The sequence below is a fragment of the Heteronotia binoei genome, chromosome 3 (genome assembly GCF_032191835.1).
Source record: "Heteronotia binoei isolate CCM8104 ecotype False Entrance Well chromosome 3, APGP_CSIRO_Hbin_v1, whole genome shotgun sequence".
NCBI classification, from domain to species: Eukaryota; Metazoa; Chordata; class Lepidosauria; order Squamata; family Gekkonidae; genus Heteronotia; species Heteronotia binoei.
The window spans coordinates 48,921,329-48,939,716 of NC_083225.1; the positions used below are offsets into that span (position 1 = coordinate 48,921,329).

Here is an 18,388-nt window from a genome sequence, read left to right on the forward strand (position 1 = left end):
ATACAGAACTCTGGCTCACACATTTTTGTCTTAGCTCAGGAAAATGGCCCCAGAGCAAACTAATTTATGCAGTAGCTGAATTGCTCACTCACAACTTTAATGCCAGTAGCTCATGAGGCAGAATTTTTGCTCACAAAAGTCCACAGCTTAGAGGGAGTACTGACTTGTGTTTCAGACCTTAACATTCAAACTGTGTACATAATACATAAAGGCAAAAATAGACAATAATGTGATGTTTACTATCTGAAGTCCCAATACGTGACTAAAACCTAATTTTGTAAGATATCATAAGAAGCCAGCACAGAGGCACACATTTCAACATTTATAGGTGCATGTATACAAACAATGCTTCCAAATCTTATATACACAAATCTTATACAGCTCAAATCTTTAAGCATGTTTACTTGAAAGTGTTTCCAGTTCTAGTTATACATTATCATGTAGTGTATTATAGATTAGGATGAAGAAAATTCAGTTCAGTAACAAGTGGCTTCTCCTGTTGATCTTTTGTGCCACTTGTCAATCCTCTTCGCCACCTTCAGTGGCAAGGATAACTGAAACAGGACTTCCACATAGCACTTAATATAATGATTGCCACATTTCCCATAAAAACTTACCAATAGAGACAAGATCTTACTGCCTATTGATCTGAAAGTAACACCTTTCATCAAAATCCTACTTCTACCTGTGATTTTTCTTTGTTCCTTCGTTTTGCAGCATAATTAATCTCCCCTGACGTTTCCCAGTTCACTTAAACGCTCATGAAATAAATGTTTAATTATCAGTTTTTGTTCCCTTTGAGGAAAAGGGACTTAAATGCTTTTTTTTTTATTGTGTAACACGCCAAAGTCATTGCTCATTTGGTGTGGGGTTTTTTGTTTATGATCATAATTGTGCAATTATGAAATAATATATTTTTAAAGATCAGCAGCTTTGGTTGAATGCAAAGCCAAGTCCCCCCAAAGGAACAAGAGCTGATAATTAATTGATTCATCAATGCCTGCTGTGGGAGAGAGAGCAGGAAGTAATTAAGCTAGAAGGACATGGAAAAAGTGACAGTATAGAAGCCTTTGACTGTCCCCATGAGACAGCTTGGCATTGGAAGTGCATTTTCACAAACAAGAAAAAAAATCAGATCTGGAAAATAATCTGATCTGGAAAATGTCAGACATGAAAATACTGTGATAAAATGAGTCAACATTCAGTTCATCAAACTTACTGGATGGTTTTACTGGTTTTGCCTAATCTATATAAATCCAGGGTAATAACTAATTACTAGTATTTTTGCACTGGATACAAATGTGAACATAAGAAGAGCCCTTCTGGATCAGACCAGTGGTCCACCTAGTCCAGCATTGTCTCACATAGTGGCCAACTAGTTCCTCCAGAGATCCAACAATAGGGCATACAGGATGAGACCTTCCTTTGATGTTGCCTCCTGGCTCTGGGGTTCAGAGGTGCAGTGCCTCTGAATGTGGAGGTTCCCCTCCATCACCATGGCTTGTAGCCACTGATAGACCTCTCCTCCATGAATCTATCTATGGTAATCCCCTTTGAAGCTGTTTATTCCTGTGGTCATCGCTACATCCTCTGGCAGTGAATTCCACATTTTAATCATTCTCTGCGTACAGAAGTAATTCCTTTTGTATTTTGTGCCTTTCAAATACAGAATGCCAAGGACTTTTGTACTCATCACACTACAGTACTACATCACACTACAAAATAGTGAAATGATGCCCAAAGATCTTCTGCTTGCACAGCTCCTTGCACAAGTGAAGCATGTGGGTGCTACAGAACTTTCTCCTATTATAGCACGGTATGCATGAGGCTACCCCTGAATCCACAAACACTAGCAACTACTTCCCTTTTGCTCATAGTTCTAGATTTTCTTCGTTGCCGTTGTCATCATCATCATCATCACCATATTATTATTAATTAACCAGTCAAAATACTTCCTGTACAGTCCTCAGGGCTGCAGCCTCTGTTCACCAGGAGGAAAAAAGACGAAGATGATGATGATGGTGGTGGTGGTGGTGATGATATTGGATTTATATCCCACCCTATATTCTGAGTCTCAGAGCAGTCACAATCTCCTTTACCTTCCCCCCACCCCACAACAGACACCCTGAGAGGTAAGTGGAGCTGAGAGAGCTCTCCCAGAACTGATCTTGAGAGAAAAAGGTCTGAGAAAGTTAAGACTGACCCAAGGTCATACCAACAGGTGCAGGTGGAGGGGTGGGGAATCAAACCCAGTTCTCCCAGATAAGAGTCCACACACTTAACCACTACACCAAACTGGCTCTTTCCTTACGAATAGGCAAGGGAAGAATGAGGAACAGCATTACCAGCTGTACCATCTTGCTGACAATTTGTACCTATAAAGCTTGGGCATGGCACTTGCACTATGGCTCACAGCCCAGGATTTTGATCTATAATATAAGTTCAGGACCCTCTGCCTGCCCTCCCCCCCCCCCAACCAAGATACAGTCTGCTAGTTCATGTATAGGTCTCATGGATGCTGTTGTTGTTCTAAGTCATTTTGGGCTTAGAGCAATGCAGGGTACAAATAACTAAATACATTATTAAATAAATTCATTAGTCTTGATGGGTTCTATTAAAATATCATGAATAAAATCTGTGATGAGCATAAACATGATTACTGGTTGTGCCCATTATGTGTGGTCCCCAAAGCTGCCAACTCCAGATAGAGAAATTTCTGAAGATTTGAGGGTGGCGCTTCCAGGGGAACTGATCTCTGTAGTTTGGGAGTCAGTTGCAATTCTGGGAAAACTCCAGGCCTCACATGACAACCCAAGAAGTCTCCCTCCCCTTATGCTCAAACCCTGTTTGAATAGTACTGAGCAAGTCCATGTCAACATTTAATGGAACATGTAATAGGATTTAGAATCTTCAAGTATTGGTTCTGGTTCAATGAGGAATGCCTGAACTTTGGCAATCTACCCCACTGAAGTGCAACATTAAGAAAATCATCAGGCATAACCAAAATTCTGAAAGGAATCAGAAAACAGATAACAGCCTTGACATCTCTCAAGGTTGCAACACGTTCTGCTTGACGATCATATTCCATATCATCCTTTGAAGCCAATAATTGGTTAGTGTTCTGGAGTGGAACAGAGATTTACACTCACAACTAACTTACACTGATAGTTATGAAGAGAAATTATTGCATCAGTTTACCTTGGGAACAAATTTGTGGTAGATAGATAACGTGTAGGTCCTCAAATTGCCAAACTAGCCTGTTTATTAATTGCTTTCTGCTTCTTATTCTATTCTTCTTTTTGTTCTTCTTCCTTCTTATTATTCTGTTTTTACAACATCAATGTACAGAGTGTTTTCAACATAATCCAAAATATCAGAGTGGAGGATAGGCTCCTGACCACCACCACCCTAAGAAAGATCACAGGCAAATGTTTGACAATGGAAAGGGAATAATAGGTGGGAGAAAACACAGATAAGAGCAGTAAAGTGAGCAAGGGATGTAAGCTACTGACATGGCACATGCCTTGCCTCATTTTGGTAGTGAAGAATCTGAGATTAAGCAAGAGTTTGGCAGGAAAGACAGGCTTTTTACATTATTTGTATTACATTCTTGTATTTCCTTTCATTGAGCAGTATTAATCAGAATGACCCAACAACCAAGCAGAGAAGTAAATCTCTATATCTTAGCAGCTTTATCTTATTACACTTTGCAGTGACCACTTACTCCAACACCCAGTTATGCTCATTCTGTGCACAGCCAAATGTGTGCACTTTAGTCCTGAAGTCAACAGAGCATAACTATCCTTAATTGTAGCCTAAATTGACTCAGCCGTTCTTGCAAGCAGAAACAGGCAACCTGAATAATGTTTTCCTTGTCAGGCAAGGGTGGGCGGATGAATAAAAATGTTCACCCCTTAGAAAATGGGCCACTCATAAATTGCATTTACCTTTCCCCCCATCAACTCAAATTTTGATTTGGAAATCAGTCATTAAAAAATGCCAAGTGCAGCCCCATAAAATTCAGGGGAGAGACAGTTCAAGTACAAACATTCCCTCTCTGCTGCTTATGCTCACATACACACACACACCCTTTACAAAGGGTGCTCAGGAGGATAACATGCACACGTGGAAGAACTGCAGACTGCAGAGTATCTCCGTGGTGGCACAAGGGATTGTAAATTAAATCAATTACAAATTAGACTGGGGAGGTGAAGATGAGAAACAGTTAGGAATCTGAGAGAGACAATGGAGAGGAGGTCTTCACTGTGGATGAGATATTGAAGGTGGGCTGCAGAATGGAGACAAGGAAGATCAACAATAGTTTATTGGGAGAGAGAAGACAAGTTGGTGAGAACTGCTGTCTTTTCTACATGAAAATTTGTGCAAAGGCTCCGTTCAGGTACATACACTCCCTCTCTGCTGCCTCTGCTCCCGTGCCGCCCCCCCCCCCCCCCGCAAATTCCCTTTCTCTTCACAGAGGGTGCTCAAGAGAATAGCTCTATGGATCTGGTTACCAAGCAAGTAGAGAAGGATATTCTGCAGAGACAGATATGACGCTAAGACGAAAGGAAACATGTTTTGTTCATGTCTTGGAGCTAAACAGTATTTTGTCCATATAAACACTGCCACCCTTTGATTGCAGAGGAGCCTCAATGCACCACTTCACTTTTATAGGAATGCCTAAAATAGCATTTCTGTTCTTCCCTCTTGCCTCAAAGGACTTATTTTCTCCATAGGAAAGGGTTATTGGATTAGTCCAGCAAAGTGACGTCAATGAAGACAATAAACCCTTCTCGGAGAGATTTTAATGATCTTCAAATTGTAAAAACGCTCCCCATACAGCTTCTATATTCTGAACAAGAGAGAGAGGGAGAGAGACTCAAGTGGCAATTAAAAACCCACCAGCCACATGTATTTGCAAGTATTCATTAGAACTTCCAAGTGACTGTGCTTAGGGTCACAACCTCTCACCTCAATCCTAACCATTTTTACTTGGACATAAATCCCATTCATTTCAACGGGATTTATTTCCAAGAACCAGATGCATAAGCCTTCGAGGCTAGTATAGAAATACAGCTGCTTATCTCTGTAAATTAAAGGAAGTCCTGATGCAAAGATTAAATGGCAAAGCTAAAACTGAAAAGGTTTATAATAAATACCCTATACAAATTAAAGGGAAAAGGAACCAATCAGATGTTAGCTCTCAAACTCTTTGCCCTTTGACACCGGAAATGAATACTGGTCTCAGACACAGGTGATAACAACGAGAGACCTCTCTGTTCTATCCCCCACTTAGGAGTTTTGAACAGACACCCTCCCCTTTCATCAATCCCAAAAGGTAATTCCCTTCTCTAGGAAAACCCCTGTAATTCAGGTTCCAAGGAAGAAACCTTTTGTCATGTTTTGCATGCTGGGAAGTAAGCCTGATCTATCTTCAGACTGAGAGATGTTCTGAAGATAAAAATTTTAGATAGTAAGAAACTGTGCTTTCCTTTTGTTTTCTGTATTCTGTACTGTTCATCCTTTTATGGATGTCACGATATGCTTAGTTGTGTGCTCACTGAAAAATAAAGTTGTGTAATTTGTACTTTGGCTCTAACTATTTGCTGGATCATCCTTCCCTTGCCAGCAGTCATTTTAAGTTACTTACCATTGGAACCTGAAGAATGGGAAAGGTGGCTCTTCTTTTCACACGAGCATAAAGACTCACATTCAGGCGGATGTAATATGGGTTGACCTGAAGCAGTCTGCCAAATAAAGTTTAGGAACTGTTCTAGCTGGTGGCAGAAGAAAACTATCAAATGTTTAACTTTTTTTGGTCCAGAAGGACTAGGCATGAAGAGAAAGCACAGAACAGTACTGCAATCAGTTACATGGTATGTAACACCTACAACCTAACACCTATGTAACACCTACAACAACATTTATATCTCAATTCAGATCTTCTGGTACAGTTGCTACCTTTTATTCACAGTGAAGAGGACAAAAATGGGGAAGGAAGTGTACTTGGCAAAGATCTACATCACTTTCACACACACTAAATAATGCACTTTCAATCCACTTTCAATGCACGTTGCAACTGGATTTTACTTTGTGAAATGGCAAAATCCACTTGTAAACATAGCCAAAGTGGATTGAAACTTCATTATTTAGCAAGTGTGAAAGTGCAGTTTCTTATCACTTTGTGCACAAGGGGTTTGACAGGAGTTTAGAGGGAAACCTGCTGAAGTATTTTCCACAAAATAGTACACCTCTTGAAGCCCAAACCAGAATACAGCAGAAAACTGTTAGGGAAAAAAAGGGAGGGGGTCTCTATGAGTCAAAAAATGTTAGTTACCATAGTGATTTCTCCACAATTTTGGTCCTGAAAACTTCTTCCTGGTCCAGGTTTACAGTACAGTAGCAATCCCTCATCTTGTTTGGCCCTGGATAGGTAGGAAGGTTTTTGGCTTCTCCTAAAGATAAAGCAGAAGTCAAAATTATAAAATCATTAAGTCAAACTTAATTCATGAATAAATTTTAGAGTTAACAATTTTCTCACTTCTGACAGCTAGGCATCAAATGTTCTTAACTCATATATGCTGCTGTTTTTATTGAATATACTATTGCCATAGGAAGTAAGAGCTCTATTCAGATCCCTGATAACACTAGTGTCTCCACACACACCCACACACACAAACAGTAAAAAATAGCCTCCACATGATCAGATGTTTGGCTCATATTTACACCATCTGTGGGGCAGAAGTGAGAGCACATACTCCTCTTCCACCATGTGACATTCTCAGGTAATGCATGCACATGACCACAAACAATACTGTAAGTTTGGTTCTGATACACTAGACATTTTTTTCAATTTGTATTGCTTTCTAGTCCTGTTATCCTAGTTCTTCTGTTTTGCTTATTGAAAGACCTTGCTCTGACTGAATCGCTATTCATATTTTGTAATCCATCTCAAGACTCAGTGAGAAAGGAGGCCTAATAATAAAAAATAATAACAGTAGTACAGTAAGTATTGAGCAAAGACACCACATGTAGGTTTAAGCTTTGTAATATTTGTTCTTACTAAGAAACAAACAAAATCCTAAAATGAAACATTTTATAATTGAATGCAAGAGCTGGAGAAATATTAACCAGTGAAGCAATTTTAAAATATCATATTTGATTTCCAGTACAGTATAATTTAAAATGTCATCCAGGCTTTAAAATGTTACCTCATCCTTAGTTTGTTAATGGCCAATATTAGAATGTCAGGGTTTCTTCGTACATTACTTTTCTAGCATGGGAGCTGCTCTATCACCTCTTCCAGAAAATGGGACTATGTCACAAAAGATGGTGTCTCAGACAGACAGCTTGCTGCAGCAGGATCTTGGCTTTAAATAAGCTGCTTGAGTTTGGGGTGGTTTATGTCGATTAGACAGCACCCCATAAACCAGCATCATAGCGCAGTGGGCCAATGGTTGGTCGTCCACATCGCTAATGCAATGCAACCACAGACATGTGGCTGGGTTGGGTTTTTCTCGAATGCCCACTGTGAGCATGCAGAAGCAGACATGTGCTCCCGGCTGGTTCTATGGGGCACTGAAGTGCGCATCAGAATGATGAAGGATATGCTGGAAACGGAGTGGAACGATCACACCACTCATGTATTTCTATGACATGCCAGGGCGATCACATGGTTGGAAACCTGCCACGGAAACGCTTTTCTGGGGAGGTCACCGGAATTTACCAGTAGCTATTCTGCGTGGGAGTTGTTTTAGCATGAGGTAAGGATGAGTGGGGCATGGGAGTCAAATATGTATATGATTGTGCCCATTTAATCTGGAGGGAAGGGGTGGCTTCGTTGAGCCAAACGGCTCATGTCATCACACTACAGACTCTTCACATGTGACCTCCAACCTAGGGTTTCTACCATTATCTCCATAGTACAAGAAGAAACCATACTGCAATGGCTCCCATACCCCAATGGTAACACCAGAAGAGGCACTAATCTACTTACTACCATAGCCATGAGACCAAATATCTCCCTTCACACTTTAACATGCCAGCATAAATTGTTGAATAGTCCTTTCAAGAAGAAGCTTCTTCTGCTCCTTTGAAGTTTTTACAGAGCATGCATTTGAAGTGTGTATACTATAATTCTGCTTCTGTTGTATGCAGAGATATTGTCTGATGACAAAGCCCAGAATACATTCACCCGATAACACACCAAGGAAAGTAGGATGTGAAAAACCGAAACTTGTTTGTAACTACGGACTAGAAAAGATGATGAATGAAACCTTAGTGACAATAAGAAGCATAACTTTTTATCAGATACCTGCAGTGCAGTGCATACTGGCTTTATAAAACACAAGCATCTCATAGGGTGAAACTGCACATTACTTGCCAAACACAATTTCCCATGCTTCGTGTCAGAACTTATTTTATTTAACTTAAAACAACACAGTTTGTTTCCTCCACAGCAAGTGGTTACAGGGCAATTTAAGCCATATCCCACCCCTTTGCTGATGGAGCATTCACTGTCTCTTAGAGAACTTTGTCCAGAGAACTCTAGCGTCTCTAAGGAACTTTAGATTTTGTGGCCCAGTTCAGACATTGCAAAAAAATTTTTAAAAATACATGGTTTAACCAACCAATGGCTCTTTTAATTTTTTAAAATGTATAGGGGAGGATCCTTTTTTACAAGCCGTTTCTCATTTCCCATGAACTGTCCTCCACTCAAACCATTACTCATTTCCCATGGACTGTCCTCCACTCAAGAATCAGTAAAAACACTCTGGAAAAACTCTGCTGCACAGAACTTCCAACATCTTTGCAGGGCTTGGGGCCTTCTTCACATTGTTGGGCAGGGTGTTCCATAGAAAAGCAACAGCTACCCAGAAAGCCTAAGCAGAAAACATTCTTACTGACTTGAATTAAGGAGCAACTAACAGTCCCTGGTCTAATGACTGGACTTGGCAAATATACACATAGGAGTTGACACATCTTCATGGATGAGGGGGTGCCAGGTAGTGAAGAGCTTTAAAAATTAATATCAGATTTTAAATGTATACAAATGAATATCTGCAATGGACAGTAAAATGATTGATGCTTTAACCTGGTCTGAGAACCTTGAGTGACAGGGGATTCAAAATTAAGTCTACAGTTGAGAGTGACAGTTAAGTGTGACAGTTGAGAATGAAGGGGAGCTAAGAAGAGAGAGAGGATCAAGAAGAATCCTCAGTTAGGGAAATAGGATGAGAGGCCCTTCCCAGAGGAAAAGCTTCCTAGTAAAAGTCTGAGGGGAATAGCTCCTAGTAAAGGGGGGAGTTGTCAAGTGGTTAAGAAGGGACACTGGAACTTGTGCGAGGGTTCCTGTCTTCATCAACTTAACTGTCTTTGAGATAAAGAAGCTTATGCTTGTTTATTTAAGCAGAGATTGCCAAGAAAATTATCATATCAGTTTTAAAGAACTGTCTGTATAACTAAACAGCTACTTGTTTGTGGCAAACTGTTCATATGTATAAAAGGCTACCTCATTCTTGTTGCCTGTTCACCTTCTAAGTCCAAAACCTGACAGCTACCTGACCATTTTCTCTCAAAAGTAAAATAAAGCAGTTTGTTAGTTTTGAATTACCATCAGCCTCTTGTGTGCCATTATCAGACAACAACAAAAAAGATTTTAATCTATCCTTCAGTTCCCTAGGCTGGGTCAGCATATATCTATATACATCCAGGCCTCGGATTCAGCGGGAGCTCACAGGAGCACAGCTCCTGAACCTTTCTGAAAATTCCACCTCCTATTTCCAACCTTGTCCATTTAATAGTATGTGCAGCTGCATAACAATTCCTGGATGAGCTCCACCACCTATTTTTCTACAAAACGATTCCTGTATACATCTAAATTTAAAAAGTATAGAAATACAAAACCAATAGGGTAGAAGAACAAGCCGTTACTCATTTCCCATGAACTGTTCTCCACTCAAGAATCAGTAAAGGCACTCTGGAAAAACTCTGCTGCACAGAACTTCCAAAACCCACACAGAACCCACCCAACTGGGTGGGACAGACAGAGAAACAAAGAAAAAAGAAAAGGGGCTGCTCAGCCAAGAAAAAGATAAAGAGAACCTAAGGGGGAATCATTACAATATCTCTTGTAATTATCTTAAACTTGATGTAATACACACAAAATGTTTAACCCTTCCCAACAAACTAGCTGCCATATTGTGCACCATCTGAAACTTCCACAATGTCTTCAGTCCACCCAAAGCTACTTTAACATGGTTTATAGCTGAGTCTTTGAATGGAGACACTTTCTGTGCCAGAATCTGAAAAAAGAGCTATTCTGTCATCTGGTTTGCTGGTTTTTCCAGCCAAAAAAAAAATTCTAGATCCAGTAGAAATCCCAAATTTTTAAAATGGGTCTGCTAGTGACAAAGCACACATCTAAGAATGTTGTCTTTTATAGGCTGGCTGAGAAAGTCTGGAAATGCAATTACAATTTAGGTTTGAATCATTTAATTTCAAAAGCTTTATTGGTACAAATAGTACAATGGACCTAATATGGCTGCAGCCAGAATCAAGTTCTGTGTATCATGTTGATAATTTAGAGTTACCATGTCTGCGTTGGGAAATATGAGGTTTTGGAGGTGGAGCCTGGCGAGGGCAGGATTCAGGAAGGGGAGGGATTCTCAGCAGAGTCTAATGTCTAATGGAGTTCACCCTCCAAAGCAGCCATTTTCTCCAGGGGAACTGATCTTGGCCACCTGGGAATCAAATGTAATAGCAGATCTCTGGGTGCCACCTGGAGGTTGGCAGCCCTATGACAATTCCAGAAGTATCACTGTGTTAACATCTGGCAGCAGAATAAAAGAAGAGTTCCAAGGCGTCCTGACTGTTTTTGTTAGTCACCAGTGGATTCCTGTTACATTCTCTATATACCATGTGGATTTTGGCATAGTAAGTTTTCCTACCATAAATGTTCAGTGTAGCTGCTCTTCCAAAATTCTAATTCAATGTTCAATGGGCCTCCAATAGCAGTTCTCAGACTGGGCTCCCTGTAACTTCATCCAACAAAGAACAGATTGCTCCAGAGCTGTCTCTAAAGTTGATAATTTCTTTGAAACTAGCAACATCCCTTTTGCAATTTGATCCACTTTAACCTAACCAAACCTCTCCTTTGTTTCAGTTTTGCCATTTCTATTACCATCGTTGCCCAACATAATAACAATTAGATGGTTTGATTTCAGTGTTCTTATCTGTTCAGTAGTTTTTTTTAAAAAAAAGCCAGTTCTGTAAAAGAAGTTCCCAGTACATACACACCTATTTATCTCCATACATCTCGCTATACATGTGGCACTACAGAGATTTTTTTTAAATTAAGAGACCTTTGTTTTTAATATGGATGGAGGAAGAACTCGCATACAATATAGTAACTGAGATATCTAAGCCTAGAAATTACTTACAGACATTTAGACATTCCAGCAGAAAGGAGCACATCATAACTGTAGCATGGCTGCATTCAGATATAATTCAGCCTTCACATTTTCCAGGCTTTCATGTTTCTCCTACCCCTCCTTCCTCCCTTTTTCTGCAGCTCTGATTGAAGATGTACTGTAGCTTGATCTCTTGCCTATAAATGTGTATCAGGTTATCTGTGCTTTGCTGGGAATGTAGAAATCTTAAGTGTTGTAGATACCCATAAAGAGAGCAGGAGCTTGAAACCATAAGAACTTCTAAGGTTCATTCCCACAAAGATAAACCAGAGTTTGTTGTTAAATCTGAGCAGAAACAGGATCTTTCCACTAGGGATGCCAGCTCCAGGCTGGCATTTAACTGGAGATTTAGGAGGTGTAGCTTGAGGAGTGTGAAGTTTAGGGAGGAGAGAGATTTCAATGAGGTAAATGCCACCTTCCAGAGCAGCCATTTTCTCCAGGCAAACTGATCTATGCCACTTAGAAATCAGCTGTAATTCCAGGAGATATCCAGCCACCACCTGGAGGCTGCCTACCATACTTCCTGAGGAAACTATCACTTCCAAACTACAGCAGGCAAAACCCCCAGCAAGTATCTCCAAATGCTGCTCATTTCAACTTTTACTTTACAGTTTTACCCAAGACTATGTTTTCCCAAAATGTTTAAATTAGCCAAATCCAAAAGTGCCATCACAGACTAATGTGAACACTATTATATTGAAATCTTTATTGCACTGAAGCCTGAAACTGGAATAATTCTGAAAATGACCACTTTCTAAGAAACCAGTAAGTAAGAAAGGAAGTACCATGTCATCTCGAGAGATGAAACACTCTTTTCAGTAATGTCTGAGAACTGCATACTTATGCAATGAGATCACAGAAAACTCAAACTGTTTCTACTTCCACTGACTATTGTGATTATCTTAAATAATGAAGGCTTCACTGAAAACAAGAACATTAGAGGTAATACATTCGTTGCGTATTGCAATCCTCCCTACAAACTTATCTGTAATATTAGAAGCTTTGATTCCAGTCCTCATCTTGCATTGATGATATAGTACTAATGGCCATTCAACAATTTGGTATGGCTGTCAGCTGTACTGTACTAAGGTTTCCTTGAGCAGGCAGGCTAGAATGCTCATTTCACATCGACTAGGATTGCCAGCCTCTGTGTGGGGCCTGGAGATCTCCCAGAATTACAACTCATCACCGGACAACAGATCAGTTCCCCTGTAAAAAATGGCTGCTTTGGAGGGTGGACTCTATGGCATTCTATCCTGTTGAGGTCCCTCCTCTCCCCAACCCCCACCCTCCCCAGGCTCCTCCCTCCAATTCTCCAAAAATATTCCAAAACCAGAGTTGCAACCCTATACGTTGACTACTGGTACAGTACAGAAGTCTCTTGGATTAAATCTAGGCAGAGTTACTTCACACAGCACTTGGACCAAGCCCACTGGGCCGCATGTAAACAGCCACAAGAAAATTGTGTTCTTCATATATTCAAATGTTATTGGGTCACAGGACTGAACCATGGTGACCTGCAGCTCAATTTTACCCTAAGCTCACCCATCAAATCAGTCTAGTGATGGTTTATGATCATGAAGGCAAAGTGATATCCAGGGGTGGAATTCTAGCAGGAGCTCCTTTGCATATTAGGCCACACACCCCTGATGTAGCCAATCCTCCAAGAGCTTACAAGGCTTTTTTCTGTAAGCTCTTGGAGCAGTGTTTCCCATTTGCAGGGTCATGACCCGGTTCCGAGCCATGGAAGCCTCACTACTGGGTCACAAGAAAAGCCAAAGCTAGCCCCGCCACCAGCAAAGCATGACCTCTCCTTTGCTTCCTTCCTTCCCCTCTGTTGTGCAGAAAAAAGCTAGCCTTGAAGATTGACACAGGCTGCAAAGCCTGAGCTCTGTTTGGCTTCCTTTCTTCCCCCGTCTCTGTGTTGTGCAGTTGGGCTGCCTCTCCTTCCTTCTCCTCCCCTCCCAATGTTTGAGAAAAAAGCTGGAGTCCACTGGCACTTAGACCCATGAAGTGTTCTTCAGGGTATGAGCTTTCATGTGCCTTGCAGTATGTTATTTTGGGGAGATTTCCCCGGGAGGATTGGGCAGCAAAGAAGGAGCGGGTGTTTTTTTCAGCTGGGATGGGTGGGGAGTGGGCATTCCAGTAGCTTTTTTTTTTTTTTTTTTTACCAAATGACCCCTGGGCAGAATTGTTGCTGGCTGCGGTCATCTGATGGTGAGTAAGGCTTTTTTTTAGTCCCTCCTTCTTTCTTTCCCTGCAAATGATGCTCTGTCTATATTCTTGGTGTGTGTGGGGGAAGCAATAGTGGGAGGGCTTCTAGTGCCCTGGCTCCACTGATGGACCTTCTGGTGCTTTTGGGGCATTCTATGAGAAAATTTTGGACTGGATGGTCCACTGGCGTGATCCAACATGGGTTCTCTTATGTTCTTATGTTCTTTCTTTCCATGTCTTTCTTTTCCTTTCCGTCCATTCATTCTTTCCCTTTCTTTCTTTCTTTCTTTCTTTCTTTCTTTCTTTCTTTCTTTCTTTCTTTCTTTCCTTCCTTCCTTCCATTTTTACTGGATGAAACTTTTATGTTCATCATACTGTTGTTGCAGACATAGGAGCTCTGCCAATGAAAAGCTGGCACTCCCAGTTGTAGCCAGCTGGCCTTTCTATGAGATTTCTGTGTGAGTGAGAGTGAGAGGTGTGGGGCAGAAAGAGATTATTGGAGATTACTGCTGTATATCTCAACAGCATTGGAAGTGATGGTACTGTGAACTTGGCACAATTTTACTGGTCCTGCTTTTAACAGCTGTCTGACAAAAAATTAAACTCCTCCTGTAGATATTAAAAAGGATGAAAGAAGTTCACTGGCTGAATATCTGCACAACAGGTTGCTTTTAAAGGCATGGGAAAAACAGCCAATAAAAAGCTGCAAGCCCCTCATAAATATCCTTTTTGGGATAACTGCAGAAAAGCTTGTATGAACTTCATATAACTTTAAATTAATTTATTAATTGCAGTACAGTTTTCTGCTACCTTTCACAGCAATTTCCCAGTGTTTCAGACAAGGAAAAGTATGAAAAATAGCTGTCAAGAGATTTTCTTGAAAAAAAGCAAGCTGGGTTGTAGCTTGAGGCAGGGTTCCAGTAGCAGCAGCTGAAGGAAGGTCCTACTGAATGTGTCAGCATATTTTGAGGGCCCAGAGTAAGTGATATACAGTGCTGGGATTCCTGATGGCAAAGGCAACAGCACTCCCAACTGCATACACTGGCCAGTGCTGTGAGGAAGGGGAGTGCAGGTGGTACAGGTAATTGAACATGGGCATTAGGAGTGCTTGCAAGCTGGAGAAGAACACACAAAGAGATAGGTGCATGCAGATGTGGGGGTGGAGAGGACCGCCCACTTTCCATCCCCATTTTGTCTCAGCATGAGTTTCAGAGAGATTTTTCTGAAAATGAAGTTACTTCAGAAGAAGAGGCAGGTTTGGGGGAGTGTCCTGGAAATGACATCACAGGAAAAGGTGTAGTTTTGGTTCAGTGTGCCCCAGAAGTGACATCACTTGCCCCTTGACCTGGAACTAACACCACCGGAAATGACATCATTCCTGTCTCCTGGCTCCACCTCCAAAGTCTCCTGGCTCCACCCCCGAATTTTAGTGGGCCACGAAGGAGAAGTGTAAAAATAACCAGGCCATGGGAAAGAAAAGTTTGGGAAACCCTGTCTTGGAGAATTGGCTACATCAGGAATGTGTGGCCTAATATGCAAAGGAGCTCCTGCTAGAATTCCACCCCTGGTGATATCCAACAAGTGAGATCTAAGTGAAACAATAAGAATTTTGATAACTGATAAATGGGGAGTAACGAAGATTCCTCAATGAGTTCATCAGCTAGCATATGAAAATAAAAGGTACATCTCCCATGTGGGAATTGCACCTTTCTTAGTCTCAGAATTTAAACTGCTTTACCACATTAACAAGGTGCTGGCAGGCAAATTTCACATTAAGAACATGTCAATTGAAAATCCACAGTTGAGACTGTTGAATCAGTATGCAGATGGCTACGCATGACCTGGTTTAGAAATCTAAAACCGCCTGCCTTTTAATAGTTAGAGGCACATGTGGGCGCGCACACACACACACACGCACGCAAACTCACGGGCACACATGCACTGTGGATTTTTGCTCTATTTAACATCTAGAAATGAGGCAACATAGATAATCCTAGTTAAAAGAAATTCAATGATTTTAATCATAATTGTTATTAAATGAACCACAGTTTCAATCATAGCTGATTAGATTTTGATGCAGAGGTAAATCAGTTGGAGCCAAAAGAAAACTAGGGCTGAGCAGGGCTAGAGAGAAAAAGAGTGGAAGACATTCATGACAATGTGCATTTTATTATTTCAAATGAAGAATTTTCCTAAGCTACAGATTTCCATTGGGTGGGGGATGTATCCCACAGCACAAGTGTAGTTCTGTATTATAAGCAGCAGAGAAATCTGGTTATCCTTTACATTTGGTTGCCTTACCCCACCTCCTCCATGTAGGGTTTCTGGGTCAACCTATCTGGTTGGTGGAGTGGTGGGAGGGAGCCCTCCAGGAGTGGTGAGGGTGGAGTGCCATCACAGCGCACAACATCATCAGTGTGACGACATCACACAAAAGCGACATTATCACACCAGGCATATTGTGCAGTGACTTTCTAACATTTTGGTCCAAAATGCGAGAGCATTGCCACGCAATGTGCCCGGAGTGATGATGTCATTTTAATGTGACATCATTGATACAAGAGGGGGCTATTTGTGGTAGGCTTCCCAAACCTCCCGCTCTGGCGGGAGACTTCTGGGTTCGCAGCCTCACCTCCCGCTCTTCAAAACTCTGGAAGCGGGGGTGGGGGTGGAGGGGGGGGAGAACATACCTTTAGGCTTCATGTTGTAGAGCTCCTGAGCCGTTTGCAAAATGTCTGCCCCTTTAAGGCTGGGCAGGAAGCAGAAAGGGCTTCTGAGAAGGGCCCCTCCCTTTCTTTGCTTTCGTTTTCACAGGAAGTAGAGTTGTCCGGAGGAAGATCTGGTAAGTGTGTGTGTGTGAGAGGGAGGGGGCAGGGGATTCCCTAGTTTGGAGGCCCTCCCCCCTTTAGAAAGCGTGGGGGGGGAGAGAAATGTCTACTAGGCACTCTATTATTCCCTATGGAGAACGATTCCCATAGGGAATAATAGGAAATTGATCCGAGGGTATTGGGGGCTCTGGGGGGGCTATTTTTTGAGGTAGAGGCACCAAATTTTTAGTATAGCATCTAGTGCCTCCCCCCAAAATACCCCCCAAGTTTCAAAATGATTGGACCAGAGGGTCCAATTCTATGAGCCCCAAAATATGGTGCCCCTATCCTTAATTATTTCCTATGGAAGAAAGGCATTTTAAAAGGTGTGCTGTCTCTTTAAATGTGATGGCAAGAACTCCCTTGGAGTTCAATTATGCTTGTCACATCCTTGTTCTTGGCTCCACCCCCAATGTCTCCTGGCTCCACACCCAAAGTCTCCTGGCTCCACCCCCAAAGTCCCCAGATTTTTCTTTAACTGGACTTGGCAACCCTAATTTGTGGGTGGGGCGTCCCACACCACCCAGCTGGCTAGCAGCAGATTGAAGCCCATGAAATCAGTGGAAGTGCTGCCCAGACTGGGGGTCTGGCAACCCTACCTCCATGCCATCTCCTACATCCCTTCAGATTCCACATGGAAGACCTGTGTACAACAAATGACAAACCAAAATCTAGTATCCTGCACAACGATCTTCTTCTGAAAAAGTCATGTGGGGTTTTTTTTCCACTTTGACATGATTCACAGCATGTTCACTTAGGTCCAGTGTTCCCTCTACGCTGAGCTAGTGTGAGCTACCTCAGTTTTTTAGCCTCTGGATCAGACATTCTAGTCTTAGGTCAGGAAGGATGGCCCCAAAGCAAACTAATTTATGCAGTAGCCAAATCCCTCTCACAACTTCATGAGCCAGTAGCTCATGAAGTGTAATTTTTCCTCACAAGACTCCACCACTTAGAGGGACCATTGCTGAGCGCCCATTTCTTAAAGAATCAATAAACTCTGGAAATATATAAATATCACCTAACATACCAGTGGTTGCTTCTACACTAGCCATTCACTCTGGAACAACAGGGTTGCCAACTTTGGGTTGAGAGGTTTGGGGGTGGCGCTTGGGGAGGGATTTCAGTGGGGTAAAATACCACATTCATCCTCCAAATGAGCCATATTCTCCAGGAGAACTGATCTCTGCTGTCTGGGTATCAGATTTCCAGGCCCCACCTGGCGGCTGGTAACCTGTATCAACATTAATCCAGTCACTTAGCGAAGCCAAATGATGCCAGCTCTTTCCTCTCCTATGTTTTCCTGGTTGTCCTCTTGTCTTTTTTTCTGACTTGATTTATGCAGTCTAGTCTGGACTGACAAAATGCCACCAAAATTTCTCAAGAGTCATTGCTCCTTTAAATTCTGCTCTTTTATTTCACAGCCAGCACCATCTCTTTGCTTAATTAGCTACTTCCTGCTCACAGGCAGCATTTCTCAATAAATCCCTAATTATCAGTTCTTGTTCCTGGGTTAAGAAAACTATAATTACCGTATTTCATTTCCCCCCAGAAAATTTGGCTGCAAAAAGATAGCTCATTTTTTTCTTTTACATCCTTCATTATTATAATTGTGTGATTTAAAAATTACCATCATGAACAACACATTAAAAAAATAATTCAAATCACTTTGGCTGCAAAGAAAAAAAGTAGAATTTAAAATCTCCACATCCATCCACAAGAAATTATAACTAAGGATTAATATGGACCATCATAAGTGAAAATCAGTAATTAACCAGAGAATAAAACAGCTGTAAAAAAAATCCAAAACAAAAAAAAAGGGGGCAAAACTTAAAAGCA

The 18,388-nt window shown here is 41.4% G+C and overlaps 1 protein-coding gene across 2 annotated transcripts in view; it reads right to left on the reverse strand.

The window, feature by feature from the left end:
* Positions 1 to 18,388, reverse strand: part of RASA3 (RAS p21 protein activator 3) — a 212,352-nt gene that overhangs the window by 124,711 nt on the left and 69,253 nt on the right. The window contains exons 1-2 of one of the 2 annotated variants that reach the window (XM_060233750.1): positions 8,929 to 9,014; positions 6,338 to 6,455 (exon numbers count right to left, since the gene is read on the reverse strand). In XM_060233750.1, coding sequence (XP_060089733.1) covers positions 6,338 to 6,414 — 77 coding nt within the window. In that variant the 5' untranslated portion in view covers positions 6,415 to 6,455; positions 8,929 to 9,014. Of the gene's footprint in view, positions 1 to 6,337; positions 6,456 to 8,928; positions 9,015 to 18,388 lie in introns of those variants that run through there. The other variant, XM_060233749.1, reaches the window with a different exon arrangement.